We start from the raw sequence: 15725 nt of genomic DNA, 5'->3' as shown, positions 1-15725 counted from the left end.
TATTTCAGATGTTATAAGTTACCTTCGATAAAGGCCTCCGTCAAATAATGTGAGAGAAAATCCATGCAGGCAGGAGCAGCAGCTCGCATAAAACTCCATGCCGACAGCAACTGGATGTGTCCTTGGAATACAGAACACTATTTGGACTTAAACTTGGATAAGTGAGGTAGCATTGCGCCACCGACGCTATTTGCAGACATTGTGCAATAACTGGTGTGCAGTTGGTCCAGTATTTGTCGCTTTTAAAGTACTGTCAAGAACTGTCATATTTTCGTCTCTCAATTTTAAAAGAAAATCTTGAGATGGAACTATTGCCAAGAGATTTTTTCAAGTCCCGTGCGCCTCTCAACTATTTACGGTTAACGGCCCGCGTCCGCAGTCCCCTCTCCTCTTATTCATGTGAATGCTTTTCTCAGACGCAGTTCCTATGCTCTCATCTCTTATAAATTTTTTGTTTTCCTCACTTTAAGTTCCCAATAAAATAAGATTTATGTCCAAATCTTATTGAAGAATTTTATCCTGAAAGGGTTATCAACAGAAGAAATGAGTACAAGGGCAATCCTAGCACCGAGAAATGATGAAGTCAAAACGAATTAACTCAAACTGACGATCGGTTACACGGCAGATTGGTTAAATGCTTATCAATAGGCTGTGCTGAGACAGTTGGTGGTGATGGTATGGAAGATGAAAACATCAACTTACAATATCCTGAAGAATATCTACAACCTATATAGAATATCTGGACATAGTAAATTCGTCATTCGATACGGGGGTCTTCCCAGACTGTCTTAAGACTGCTGTAGTTAAACCCCCTACTTAAGAAACATAATCTCGACCCCTCAGCTCTTGAAAATTTTAGACCCATCTCTAACCTGCCTTTCTTAAGTAAAGTTCTGGAGAAGGCAGCCATTATGCAGTTAAATGACCACCTCAATAAACTTGCTATTCTTGATAAATTTCAGTCGGGTTTTAGAACAAATCACAGCACAGAAACTGCACTCGTTAAAGTAGTAAATGACTTGCGGGTAAATGCAGACAGAGGCCATTTATCTGTTCTCATCCTCTTAGATCTGAGTGCTGCATTTGACACCACTGACCATAATATTCTTAGAAATCGCCTTAGTCAATGGGTGGGCCTCTCTGGCAGGGTCTTAAATTGGTTTGAATCCTACCTGACAGGGAGAAACCATTAACACTGTCCAGTCTTCCACCGGTTGAATTACTGTTGAAAGAAGGATGTGTCGTAATGTTATTGAGGAATTTATGTATGAGTGATGGGCTATGCAATAGAACAAGATTAGTTGTATTCAAAACTGGTTGAACAATTCTGACGTAAAATTTTAACAGGCGACAAGAAAGGTAATTTAGTACATCTTCAGGGGATAACATCAGACACCAAAGGAGATCTTGATATGCCATTCGTATTAAAACGTTAACAGTTTCCCATTTGAATAGCTTTTGCTGTGACAATTAACAAATGACAAGGACAACCATTCAAAAAAGTCAGTTTATTTATTAGAAAGAAAGAAATAATATTCACTCATGGGCAGTTATACGTTGCATTGTCACGATGGAATCAAAATTCAATGTGATATTGAGAAAGTTAATTCAAAAAATTGGTTGGTGAGCGAAGCGAGCAGAGGGCAGAGCCCCCAAATTTTAAAAAAGGGCAGAATGGTGGGTTAATCAGTGCTATTTTTAAACCTTTTTCTTTCCCCCAAAGGAAACATTTTTTCAGATTTTGTTAAGAAAATGTGTGACAAAAACCTGATAATGTTTCAAATTTTGAATACTAATAACACACATCACACAAAACCTGATGCATTATTTGTTCATTTGGACCCGACGTATTGAGGATACATATTTTTGCTGCAAAAGTTGGATAAAAGTTTTGGACCATAAAAATGGCCTCTTGGAGTGAGTAGCTGGTGTAACAAAGTGCAGGCCAATAAAATAACAAAACACAAATCTCTTACGCAACTGAAATCAGATTCAGGATGTGACAGATTACTGATCCATACAAGTACACTGGTGCTGGTGTTCATTTTTTTATTTATTTTTTCCATCAAAAAACTGACAGTGTTTCAAAGTTTTATTATCATGAAAAACAAATGAGACTTGAAGTATTTGTACGGTAAAATTCAGACTGAAAAAAAGAAAATGGCACAATATTTGATGCTGCAAGACTGAAGGCCCGTCGACTGCCAATGACAACAACTTGTATATCTATAGCAGATGTTCAGAACAAAACATGTAGCTCATGATGCTTTACAAGATATTTAAGAAGAAAAAACTGCAAGTAAAAAAGGAAAATAATACATTAGAAGTAAATGAGCAGATGAATGAATAATTAAAATATGAAAAGTAATATTTGGGAATAAATCAATACATAATGCAAATACAGATAAATGACTGAGTTAAACTGAAGGAAGGGTGTCTTTTTGTTTCTTCCACGACTAGAGACCTTTAAAGAGTTTCCTGCTCCCTTGTTATTGCAGAAAGCAGCTTGTGGAAGTGGACTGGGACGACGTTTCAAAGCAGAGCACAGTGTGGTAGTTGTATGAACTGTTGGTGTGGTCACTGCTCACCTTTCAAATGTCCCAAAAGCTCACCCGTAGCACCAACAGTCCCTTCTCAGTCGACAGACTCGTTCCCATCAGGTTGGTGGCAGCTTTTGGACTTTCTTCGTTGACTTTACCTGCCTCAGCTCTGCAAATTATAAGAAATGGTGGTTTGTTTAAAGCCTTCTGTGGGGCAACTCTATATTAGATAGATAGATCGATATGAAAGGCACTATATGATAGATAGATACGCTATATTGCCAAAGGTATTGGGACCCCCCTCCAAATCATTGAATTCCGGCATCCTAATCATTTCCATGGCCACAGGTGCATAAACTCGAGCACCTCAACATACAGACAGCCTCTACAAACCAGTTGTGACAGAATTGGTCGCTCTTAGGAGCTTAGTGAATACAAGCCTGGTACCGTGATAGGATGGCACTTGTGCAGTAAGTCCATTTGTGAAATTTCCTCTCTACTAAATATTCCACGGTCACCTGTTAGTGGTATTATAACAAAGTGGAAGCAATCGAGAACAACAGCAACTCGGCCATAAAGTGTTAGGACACATCAAATCACAGAGCTGGGATAGCGCAGGCTGAGGTGTGCAGACGTCGCCAACTTTCTGCAGAGTCAACAGCTACAGACCTCCAAAAGCTCAAGAACAGTGCAGCGTAGAGAGAGAACTTCTTGGGATGGGTTTCCATGACCGAGCAGCTACATCCAAGCCTGACATCACCAAGTGCAATGCAAAGCGTCGGATGCAGTGGTGTAAAGCCCACCGCCACTGAACTCTAGAGTAATGCAGACATGTCCTCTGGAGTGACGAATCTCACAATCCGATGGTCGAGTCTGGGTTTGGTGGTTGCCAGGAGAGCGGGACTTGCATGACTGCATTGTGCCAAGTGTACAGTTTGGTGGTGTGGGGTTGTTTTTCAGGGGTTGGGCTTTGGTCCCTTAGTTCCAGTGAAAGGAACTCTTAATACTTCAGCATACAAAGCCATTTTGGACAATTTCATGCTCCCAAATTTGTGTGAACAGTTTGGGGATGGCAACATGACTGCGCAGGCACCAGTGCACAAGAAAGGTCTATAATGAAATGGATGAGCGAGGAACCTGAGTGGCCTGCACAGAGCCCTGACCTCAACTTTGGGATGAATTCAAGTGGACACTGCGAGCGAGCCAGGCCTTCTCGTCCAACATCAGTGCCTGACCTCACAAATGCTCTCCTGGTCAAAAATTCCCATAAACACACTCCTGCACCTTGCAGAAAGCCTTCCCAGAAGAGTTAAAACTGTTATAGCTGCAAAGGGTGAGCCAACTCCATATTAAAGCCTATGTATGAAGAATAAGATGTCATTAAAGTTCATGTGTGTGTAAAGGTAGGCGTCCCAATACTTTTGGCAGTGTACTACATAATACTGTAGATGTGAAAGGCACTTGCATTGGCACAGATCTTGTTCTTATGTTGACAATGATAACCACAGACTCCAAAGGGTAGAAGAAAGCCGATGTATCTTATGAAGCCCTGAAACCCACCTGAGGAATCACAAACACCTGTGGCGCCAACTGTCCCAAACATTATGGTGTCCTGAAACAGTGGGACCATGTAGCAAAAGTGTTGTCATTTCTGCACAGTGTGACTAAAATGCATGCTAATCCACATACAGGAAAGTCTACAATGTGCACTTTAATCTGTGGAGCAGAGAGAGAGATCAAGGAAAAATGTGTCTTTGTTCCAAATATTATAGAGGGCACTGTAGCTTATATATAAACATCTACGCGTGGAAATGTGTGTGTCTCTGTCTGTCGGGTAAAGGGCTCCACCTCCGAGGATACACAACAAGGCCAGCACATCGGCAAAACGAAACCTCCAAAGAAAGAGTCACTCACTTAGCCACTAATACAGAAGCGTGGCGAGCACATCTGCAAAACGGTATCCCATTTACTTTTCCTTCCGCCGCCGCCAATACATAAACGAGGCGAGCACATCGGCAAAACGAAACTTCTGAAGAAAGACATTTGCTTAGCCAATAATACACAAGCGATGCAAGCACATTGGCGAAACAAAACCTATGAAGAAAGACTAAGTCGCTTAGCTACTAATACACAAGCGATGCAAGCACATTGGCGAAACAAAACCTATGAAGAAAGTCAAAGTTGCTTAGCCACTAATACACAAACTATGCAAGCACATCAGCGAAAGGAAACCTCTGAAGAAAGACAAAGTCACTAAGCTGCTAATACACAAACTATGCGAGCACATCGGCGAAACAAAACCTCTGAAGAAAGACAAAGTCGCTTAGCCGCTAATACACAAACGATGCGAGCACATCGGTGAAACGAAACCTCAGAAGAAAGACAAAGTTACTTAGCCACTAATACAGAAAATATGCGAGCACATCGGCGAAACGAAACCTCTGAAGAAAGACAAAGTCACTTAGCTGCTAATACAGAAGCAATGCAAGCACATCGGCGAAACGAAACCTACTAGGAGAGAGACGCCCAGAATTGTTCCTTTCAATTACCTGACATCTCTTCATTTCAGTTTTTTTTCTGACGATTTCAATAGTTTCTAGGACCCTGGGCTGTTTACTGCACAGGCTTACACAGCTAGTATACTATAATTTTGAAGATATAACTTTGAGTTGAAGAATACCAAACTTATCCTTTAAGAGATTTGAGGATTTTATGAAATAAGCTTCTTTTAGACAGTGACTAAGAGATTTTATAGAAGTGTTAAATATTCTAACATTCTGCCAGTCCAAGCTGATTACACTTTGTTGTGTGTTCACCAGATAAAAGGTCTGGCCCAGGAGATCTTTTTCTGAAGCTAAATGAAATGGATGAAAACTTGTTATGCTAAAATAAAAGAGTACAGGAGAAAAACAATGGAGGACGACTTTAATTCAAGGGAGTTAATGGTCCACAGATCAGCATTTTACACTTCAGCCCCTTTGTTTGACCACAGTACGCTTCAGGCTTCACTAACTTTCATAGCATGATGTCACAAATGGGTCACTCATGTCTTCCCTCCGTGGCTTCAAGAAGACGCCCAATCAGAGCAAATGACTCTCCTAGAGAAGACCCCCACTGCTTCCAGTCAGAGACGTCCCCCAGAAGGAGGCATCAAATTTGGGCCTAAGCCTGCTAAAGGACAGAGCTGCCAACCTGACCCACTCTAAGCTGAGCTGCCTTTACGAGATTAGCCTGCTAAGGCACAGAAAGACGGCCACTGGTGGCCCTTTTTTGTTTTGTGTGTAGGCCATCGTGCACGTGTTTTTCTTTGGTACGAGATTACACAGGGTGGCCCGTCTGGCTCTCCAACCATTCTCCTGGACCATTCTGATTTACTTGACGGATTACAACACACATGATGGCCTTACCGCTCTGAAGCTCGAGATTCTCCAGCTGTAACTTCTGGTTTTGTGCTGACAGATGCACTGCGTCTTGAATGGACTCCAGCAGCAGGCTGTGGTAGCGTTGGGTTAAAACCTCCTTCTGTTTCTCAGTGAGCTCACGAAATGCACGGAACACCTACAAAAAAGAATAACACGGCTGGTATACCACCCCAGAGGGCAACTTTTCAAAGTATTTATGGGATTTGTATACTTTTGGGACTCCTGAGTCACAACACTTATATTAAAGTGCAAATAAATTCCCAGAATAACACACATGCTGTATACGTTTTTATTTTTCTTGATTAAAAACTACAAAGCTATTAACAGAAAGATTTGATAATGTAAAATCTTTAATAATCAACCACTAAAAATTTGTTTTATGTATAAAAGTCATTCACATGAAAGCAGTCAGCATACAGAGTGGAACCTTGGATTATGAGCATAATTCGTTCCAGAAACGTGCTTGTAATCCAAAGCACTCATATATCAAAGCGAATTTCCCCACAAGAAATAATGGAAACTCAGATGATTCGTTCCACAACAAATGATTAATACAAAATATAAATTAAAAATACATAAAACAAATTAACCTGCACTTTACCTTTGAAACGAATCACTGCTGGTGTGAGGGAGACGAGTGAGAGGAGAGGAGAGGAGGAGGAGGAGGAGGAGGAGGAGGAGGGTTATTGTGTGGGACGACTTTCACTCTAACCTGAAGAGTCACTACACTTGGACACAAAATAAAAAATGCTTTTCTTCTTTTTCTCTTTTGGGAAATTACCCACAATCCTGCAGCGAGAGAGCGAGAAGAACCATCAGCTCAGTTGTGATCATGTGACGCTCAGCAGACTAAACGTATACAGTCTACTTGTATTGCAAGACCTCGCTTGTTTATCAAGTCAAAATTTATTAAAAATTTTAGCTCGTCTTGCAAAACACTCGCAGAACAAGTTATTCATAATTCAAGGTTTTACTGTATATATTTAAATTTTTGAGAATCCACTAGCTTCAGGATTGTAAGGTGTCATCACCTCTCTGGGAAGCATCTGGCGCAAGGTAGGAATTGGGCAGGTGCCAAGTCCATCTCTGGGCACATTGGACCAGTTTAGCATATTAATCAAAATAAGGTGCACATTATCATGATGTAGGAGAAAAACAGGTATGCTAAGATAAAAGGAAACATTTTAAGTTCTTGCAGTGACCTGCTCGGGATTCAAATGAAGTCTCCTGGTACTGGGAGGTAAACTCTGTCACACACGTGCGATTGGGAGGCAGCCTAAGGGCCTGAATAATAGCAGTTCCACACCAGACCAGGGGGTGGCGAGGTGCACTGATTTTCTCTCTCAATCCTCTGTAGACCATCCACGGGAAATCCCACACAGTTCCAGCTCCATTGATGACATCACTTCCGCTTTTCGGGGGCTCATTGACGACATCACTTTCCGGTCCCGATGACAACACTTCTGGTTCCACAGTCATTGATGACATCACTTCCGGTTCCCAGGCTCATTGACGGTGTCACCTCTGGACCCGATGACATCATTTCTGGTTCCTCCGTCATTGATGATGTCACTTCTGGTTCCCAGGCTCATTGATGGTGTCACCTCTGGACCCGATGACTTCACTTCCAGTTCCACAGTCATTGATGACATCACTTCTGGTTCTGGGCTCATTGATGGTGTTACTTCTGGTCCAGATGACATTACTTCCGGTTCCAGTCCTGATGATGTCACTTCCTGTCTCGGCCTTTAAAACCCACCATCTTTACAGCCTTGAAGTCAGTTCTGTTTTGAACTTGAACCTGAACACAATTCATCATCCAAATACATTTTACAGCCAGGGCACAATATACGGGTGGCTGCCGCAAATCTTTTTGATGTCTTCTCGTTATTCTATCAGCACATCACTGGATTGTCTCTGTTGTTGTTGTTCTTGTTGGATGGTATTTGCCCCTGACAATTTGGGCAGAATGGCAGGCAGACAATCCCGTCTTACCAGAAAGTTGCAAGTTAATTTCCTACCTTTGACATTCGGTAAAAGTCGCTGCACTTGACACTTTCCAAAATGTAGGAACAATCAGATTGTACAGCACTTGATGGGTTTCACTATGAAAGGTGCTATATAAGATTTTAATTTCAAGAAATATGGTGGACACATTTACTTTGTAGACTCAGATTGACAAGCTTTATGGAACGAACTGGCTTGGCCTCATCATAGTTGTTCTTTTTAACTTTCAGAATTTTTCAAATTTTTATTTAAAGATACCAGAACCGAGTTAAGCTTTACAGAAATTCTTTGAGTTCAAACAATAAAGTGAATTTATCAGTAAGTATTTTGTGCATCTTTAGTTTCCACAAGAGATTTCAAAGCAAAGTTTGACAGTTACATCCACCCAGGACTGCCTTTGTCAGGGTAGCCTCTGCTTCTCCATACCTTGTATTGTAATAAGGAGCTTCAGAAGATGCATGGATTGATAAAAAAAAATTGGTTTTAGTTATTAAGTTTCTTTACTTCTGGGATTCAAGATGAGCTTTAAGACTACCCAGCCACCCTATCATCTTACCTGCATGCTACGCGCTCTCTGCCTGTTCAGAACTTGGACATGTCGGCTGTGGTTCGCCTTCAGGCTTTCTTCTGCTTCATTTCTCTCGAGCCGTAATGCCTCCAGCTGGAGTATTAAAATCTCCTGCTCTCTTCTCAGTTTGTAACTCTCCATCGATCCTCCCCCAATCTGCAAGAGAGATAGTTTTCTTTAAGATGCTGCGGACTCATTTATTTTCATGTAGCTCCTTTTACACAGCATACCGTCGCTAGGTGGGTTACAAAGCAAGGAAGAAGGCATCAAAATTAACCTAAAGTGAAGGTATGTTGGGATGGCACGGTGGTGCAGTGGTAGTGCTGCTGCCTCACAGTAAGGAGACCAGGGTTTGTGTGGAGTTTGCATGTTCTCTCTGTGTTTCCATCTGGTGCTCCAGGTTCCTCCCTGTTCCCCTTTAGTATTATTAATGTGTAGCCTTTGTCAGAACGCCTCAAATCTCACAGACTTACCACTGTTTATAAGGTACCATACTTTATAACTTCTCCCCACCTTCCCTTCTACATTTATAACCTCAGGCAATTAGGTGTAGTAAAAGACAAGCAGGAGTTAAGTTACAATTTAAATAATGTATTATTGATAATATTCATAAATAATAACAATATGCAAAGTACATTTGAATATTGGCAACCATACAACCTGATAAATGCTGATGTGTAGTTTCAGGCGGCATACGGACTTATTAGTTACTTAAAATGTCTCTAGTTAAGTCCTCATTTGTGGTCAGCTCTCTTCAGAACAGGCCGCATTCTTGTCTCAATATGGCTGCCGAGCTGTGCTCTTCATTGTGCTATTCTTTTCAATTAATGGTGTGACAGAGAGATGCTCCTTTATCAGTTGGTAAGAGACAGAGAGTGAGGTAAAGCAAGCAAATATATAGATTTTCTGTCCAACCCCTAGAGCCAATAAGGCGTCATGGTGCTTAAAGGCTTCTGATACAAGCCAGTTCCAAACAGCCATACTTCAGACCAATGGGGGACAGAATACCTTCACACCTGCCCTCCAAACCATATGTTAACGTGAAGCTTGGCAGTTAGGCAGCCTGGCTTTCCTGTGGGGGTTGACTGATACACTTTAGTAGAGAAAAATTATCCAAACTTGTCTGAGGCACTTCACCCAACCCTGTTGTAAAATTACAAAGAGACTCAGTCCTAAAAGGGGAAAGAGGTTCTTAAACCATCAAACCATTGCTGTTATTATCAACTAGCAAAATACCCGCACTTCGCAGCAGAGAAGTAGTGTGTTAAAGAAGTAATGAAAAAGAAAAGGAAACATCTCGAAAATAACGTAACATGATCGTCAATGTAATTGTTTTGTCACTGTTATGAGTGTTGCTGTCATATATATATATATATATATATATATATATATATATATATATATACAAATACATACATACACACACACACATTATATATATAGTACATATATTTATATCTATATCTATATATATATATATCTAATATCTATATATATATATCTATATTTATCTATATCTCTCTCTATATATGTACACATACATACTGTACATACATACACACACACACATTATATATATATATATCTGTATATCTATATATATATATATACAGTACACATACACACACACATTATATAAATATCTATATATATATACTAGCAAAATACCCGCGCTTCGCAGCGGAGAAGTAGTGTGTTAAAGAAGCAATGAAAAGAAAAGGAAACATTTTGAAAATAACGTAACCTGAATTGTTTTGTCACTGTTGTGAGTGATGAGTGTTGTTGTCATATATATATATATATATATATATATATATATATATATTTACACACACACACATAAACATATATATATATATATACATATCTATACATATACACATATATACATATATATATCTACATATATACACACACATATATACACACAAATACATATATATATACATACATACACACACACATATATAAACATATATATATACATATACATACATATCTACATATATACACACACAGCTATTTCGTATCAGTGCAATACGCTGTTTGTTAAAACGGTTGACTCCGCTCTTACGCAATAACAAATCAAATCATTCAGTTGTCTTTGCTCATATGTCATTTTAGAGCTGGACGCCTGGCATCTTTTTGGCCACAGGTTCGTTTCTGTTTGGTGTGAGGTTCTGTGTTGTGGAGATTCTCAGGATGGATTGCAGGTGCTCATCAGTGAGGCGACTCCTGTGTGCTGTTTTGTTAGTCTTTATCACTGAGAAGAGCTTCTCACACAGATATGTGCTACCAAACATGCACAAGGTTCGAGCCGCATGTAGACGGACTTTTTTTGTTCTTCAAAGTCACCAAAGCGCCGTGCAAACTCAGTGCGCAATAACTCTAGCTTCGCAATAACTTGCAGCATCATAAGGTAGACTTGATTAACGCGTTAGTGTTCGCAAGGCAGCTGAAGCGCTGCATTATGGGATCTGTAGTTTATTGTGTTACCAGCGCTTCATATACCCGGCTTTAATAACAATAATACAGTATATAAAATGATCTCGCGGGCTGGATATAATTACGCCGGGCGGATGTGGCCCTGCCCTTGAGTTTGACACATATGGACTAAATAGAACTTGAAAAGATATATTTTTCAAATGTGATCGCAATTCAGATAGAGTTGACGCCAAGACTACAGCCTGCATGCCTCAATGAGTCATCCTCCCTCGCTCTTACTTTTTACCGCTCATCTAATGAATACACTGAGTATGGCTTTACCAAAACAATCATTGATGGCGAATAAAGTATCCATTATTCGAGTATGTAGAGCGGGATATATATATATATACATATATATATACCGCGTATCGCAGCGGAGAAGTAGTGTGTTAAAAAGGTAGAAAAGAAAAGAGAACATTTTAAAAATAACGTAACATGACTGTCAATATACAGTATTTGTTTTGTGAGTGTTACTGAGTGTTGCTGTCATCAAGGATTTGATTATCATTATTTCTTTCAATCAGGTTCGTATTTGTAGGATGTGTTGTGTTCAAGTTACATTCCGTGTTTGTCAATCGTTGTAAAGATGACAGGTTTCATTCATCGATTCGTTTCTTACTGCATCAATAAACAGCTCGTCTTCTTCTTTATCTGAGACCTGACACACTGCATGCACGGGTTTTTTACACTGTCTTCCTTTAGCGGGACATTGACTTTTTCCACCGTGTGCTTTGTTTCCACAGTAGCTGGATTTATGAATATGCTTATCAGACGCTTCATATTTTTGCTGCCTTTTCAATTGTGTAATTCGGTTTTGTTCAGCTCTTTGGAACTGTTGCTTTTATCTGTGCACTGCGCCAGTTCACGTGAGCCACTCGGTGTACATGCATCGAAGGTTCCCAGCTGTGCTGGTGCCATCTCCTGCTATGTCCATGGCTGTATTTAATGTTACCTTAGTCCTGGCACTTAAAACTTTCTCTCGCAGTTTCGCTGAGTTTGTGTCAAACACCACCCTGACCATCTCATCTTCCTCTCCATAAACACAGTCCTTCACCCGTGAATATTTACCCGTGGCAGTTTGCTATTGGATTGCCGCTGACGGACGGCCTTATATGGGCAGGCACTAAATTACAAACGCCAGCGGCAGCCTGTCTATGAACTTAATTTAAAGTGTAGGTTTACATCGTGCTTTGTTTCCGAAGTAGCAGAACTCATGAATATGGTTGTATATGTCACTCGCTCGCTTCTTATTGTTTCGCTGCCTTCTCAATTATATAATGCATGTTTTCTTGAGCGCTTTTTTGAGGTCTTCCTGGTTTTCTATGTACTGCGTGATTACGTGGGAGGCGTGATGATGTCACACGAAACTCCCCCCCACGGCGTTGAAGCTCATCTCCATTACAGTAAATGGAGAAAAACTGCTTCCAGTTATGACCATTACGCGTAGAATTTCGATGTAAAACCTGCCCAACTTTTGTAAGGAAGCTGTAAGGAATGAACCTGCCAAATTTCAGCCTTCCACCCACACGGGAAGTTGGAGAATTAGTGATGAGTGAGTGAGTGAGTGAGTGAGTGAGTGAGGGCTTTGCCTTTTATTAGTATAGATATATAGCAAAATAGCCCCGCTTCGCAGCGTCGAAGTACTGCCTTAAAAGTTTTATTAAGAAGAAAATTAAACCTTTTTAAACTGAGGGAAAATATACCAATAATTATTTGTTAAGGATCTCTTTGTATACCACATTGTGAGTTCGGCCCTCCGGTTGTAATATGACCAAGCTGTGCGCTGAGCTTACTCTTGAGCATGCAACGTACAGTTGGCCATGTGAACAGTAATCTTGAATCAAATCTCACAGCTTGGATTGCTGCTGTCATAATCGTTTGAGTTTCACGGTTTGTTTCAATTACAACAGTATTTGTAGGACTTGTGTTGAAGAGACATTCGGCATCTGTCAAGCGTTGTAAGTATACAACCGGTTTCATTGATAACTTCACATCCAGCTTTTGAAAGTTTAAACATAAACATCAAAGTGTCCACTACTCAAATCGTCACCTGTCAATCTAAGATGTTTAAGAGGCATTGGCGGTTGTCGAAAGGTGTAAAATATTTGGCCATTTCGGTACACTTGAAAGCGACAACCGAACAATTCAGGAGGCAGCCATCAACTCACATGCAGATCCATAGGTGAAGGGCTTAAGCATTTCACTCTTCTAGTGCTCCTGTGTAGTATAATTATCTCCTGTACCGTCATCAGTCCACACCTTGAACCTGTCCCAGTCATTCAATACATAAGACACAATGGATTTCAAGAGTGAGCCTGATATGGCCGTGCAATATGTAACAAAGAGAATGGAAAAGGTAGGTGCCATCTCCGGGCATGGAAACCACTCAGTAAGTGACAGTTCTTTGATCGATGGTGATCACCTCGATAGACATGCTAATGCGGGTACGGTTGGAATGATAAAGGAAATGGGTACCTGAACAATGTAAAGTAAGTCTAAAATACCTACACAATAACTATAATCGTAATAAATGAACAATAAAACAGCGGAGAAACCGTGGATTAAATAAAAAGGCTGTAGTTATCAGCAGGGAGACGTGAATCCTGTGGTGAAGCAAGGAAGGGAATGTAGAGACTGGAGCAACGGACGGCCTTATATAGGCAGGCAGCCAACAATGTGGGAGGCGTTGGGATGGGGGACCCAACGGCACCTTACGCGGTGACCGAGCTGTAGGCTATGGACGTATATATGTACGTAAGTAGGATTGAGTTAGCGTTGGGAACCAACGTACCAAATTTCTTGAAGATGTGCCCATAAGTAACAAAGACTGTTGAAAAGTTCAACATGGCGGCCGACAGTGGCGTCATACCACCAAAATAAGTACCAAATTTCAGCCTTCTACCTACACGGAAATTTGGAGAATTAGTGACGTTGGAAAGTTCAATATGGTGGCCGACAGTGGCGTCATACCATCAAAATAAGTACGTTACGTACGGTTAGCGCAGGGAAGCCGCCTACCAAATTTCGTGAAGATGGGGCCATAAAAAAGAAAGTTCAACATGGCGGACGTTGTTGACCGTTATGATCGTTACGCGTAGAATTGAAACCTGCTTAACTTTTGTAAGTAAGCTGTAAGGAATGAGCCTGCCAAATTTCAGCCTTCTACCTACACGGGAAGTTGGAGAATTAGTGACGTTGGAAAGTTCAATATGGCGTCTGACAGTGGCGTCATACCACCGAAATAAGTATGTACATCGGTTTTGGTTAGCGCAGGGAAGCCACCTACCAAATTTCGTGAAGATGGGGCCATAAATAAGAAAGTTCAACATTAACTTTTGTAAGTAAGCTTTAAGGAATAAGTCTGCCAAATTTCAGCCTTCTACCTAAACGGGAAGTTGGGGAATTAGTGATGAGTGAGTGAGTGAGTGAGTGAGTGAGTGAGGGCTTTGCCTTTTATTAGTATAGATAATGTAACACTAATATTAAATTGCTTTGTCTAAATTACAAATAAAGACATACAAAATATTTATCAACTTGTATGCAAAATGTCACATCACAACACTCCCATGGTTCAAAAACATGCTGGTCAGGTGAATTGGGAACACTTCCCCGGCCCCTTGTGTGTGTGTGCCCTGCGATGGACTGGCATCCTGTCCGGGGTTTGTTTCTGCCATATGCTAGCTGAGACAGGCTCCAGCACCCCCAACCCTATAACCCTGGTCTGGATTGAGCAGGTTAGAGACTGACATGACATGAAGGTACGTTTTTGTTTATTTATTCCACTGTCATTTCTTCTAGCTTGTGTTAGGCACCCCCTGCCATTTTGAGAATGATACTTCATGTTGCTTTAGGTAATTTATTCATCCATCTTACATGTTCAGATAATCCAGTTATAAAAAAGACTCCATACTTTCATTCTCATTCTTCATGATGTTGAAATGTACACTGCTAAACTCAGAAACAATCTCGAGAGCAGTAGGGTAGCCCATTAAATGTAACACACGTTATGTGGTTGGACTACATTTTAAACTAACATGTAGCGTAATGCATATCTTATTGTAGTCAAAATGACCACATTATTATTATTATTATTCCCTCAGCACTGGGTATAAGAATATTTATCCGTACGCCGGTCCTTCACAAGGCTCAGTCACACAGCAAATCAGAAAATAGTTTGCCATATGCAATCCAGAAACCTATAAATAAAATGTCAATTTGGCTAAACACATTTATGAAACACAAGAAAACTATCTCACCATCATGTTAGTTTTCTGATTCACAGTGGCCGGTGATGATGTTTAACTTTTTTTTGTGCAGTTTAATGACTTCTGAGCATTTTGATTACTTATAGTATGACTGGAAATGATGATGATTAAGAAAGTGGATGTGTGCTTTAACCAGGTTATTGACCTTAACCCGATTGTGTGTGTACATTTGAACACACTGAATGATGCTATCGTCACATCATTATAAAGAGTCACACAGTCCCTCACATTTTCTTCCTTGAGTTCCTCTTCCATCTTCTTGAGCTCTCCTTTGATGAGCTGAGTGTGTTGATCCTTCAGCCGAGACAGTCTCTTAACACTCTCTGCATACTCCATTTCCATATCAGGAATATGACAGCCAAGGCCTTCTTCCTGTTCAGAGGAAGCATTTCAATTGATGAAACACATGATAGTAGCAAACAGACACATGTTCACA

General features: G+C 40.5%; 1 protein-coding gene across 1 annotated transcript in view; it reads right to left on the bottom strand.

The window, feature by feature from the left end:
• Positions 1-2048: 2048 nt before the first annotated feature.
• LOC120542731 overlaps positions 2049-15725 on the bottom strand; it is a 65862-nt gene continuing 52185 nt past the window's right edge. The window contains exons 9-12 of the mRNA XM_039775369.1: positions 15518-15661; positions 8526-8693; positions 5948-6098; positions 2049-2709 (exon numbers count right to left, since the gene is read on the bottom strand). Coding sequence (XP_039631303.1) covers positions 2657-2709; positions 5948-6098; positions 8526-8693; positions 15518-15661 — 516 coding nt within the window. The 3' untranslated portion in view covers positions 2049-2656. The remainder of the gene's footprint in view (positions 2710-5947; positions 6099-8525; positions 8694-15517; positions 15662-15725) is intronic.

Source organism: Polypterus senegalus, chromosome 13, assembly GCF_016835505.1.
Source record: "Polypterus senegalus isolate Bchr_013 chromosome 13, ASM1683550v1, whole genome shotgun sequence".
NCBI classification, from domain to species: domain Eukaryota; kingdom Metazoa; phylum Chordata; class Cladistia; order Polypteriformes; family Polypteridae; genus Polypterus; species Polypterus senegalus.
This window is presented reverse-complemented; position numbering and strand designations above follow the sequence as displayed.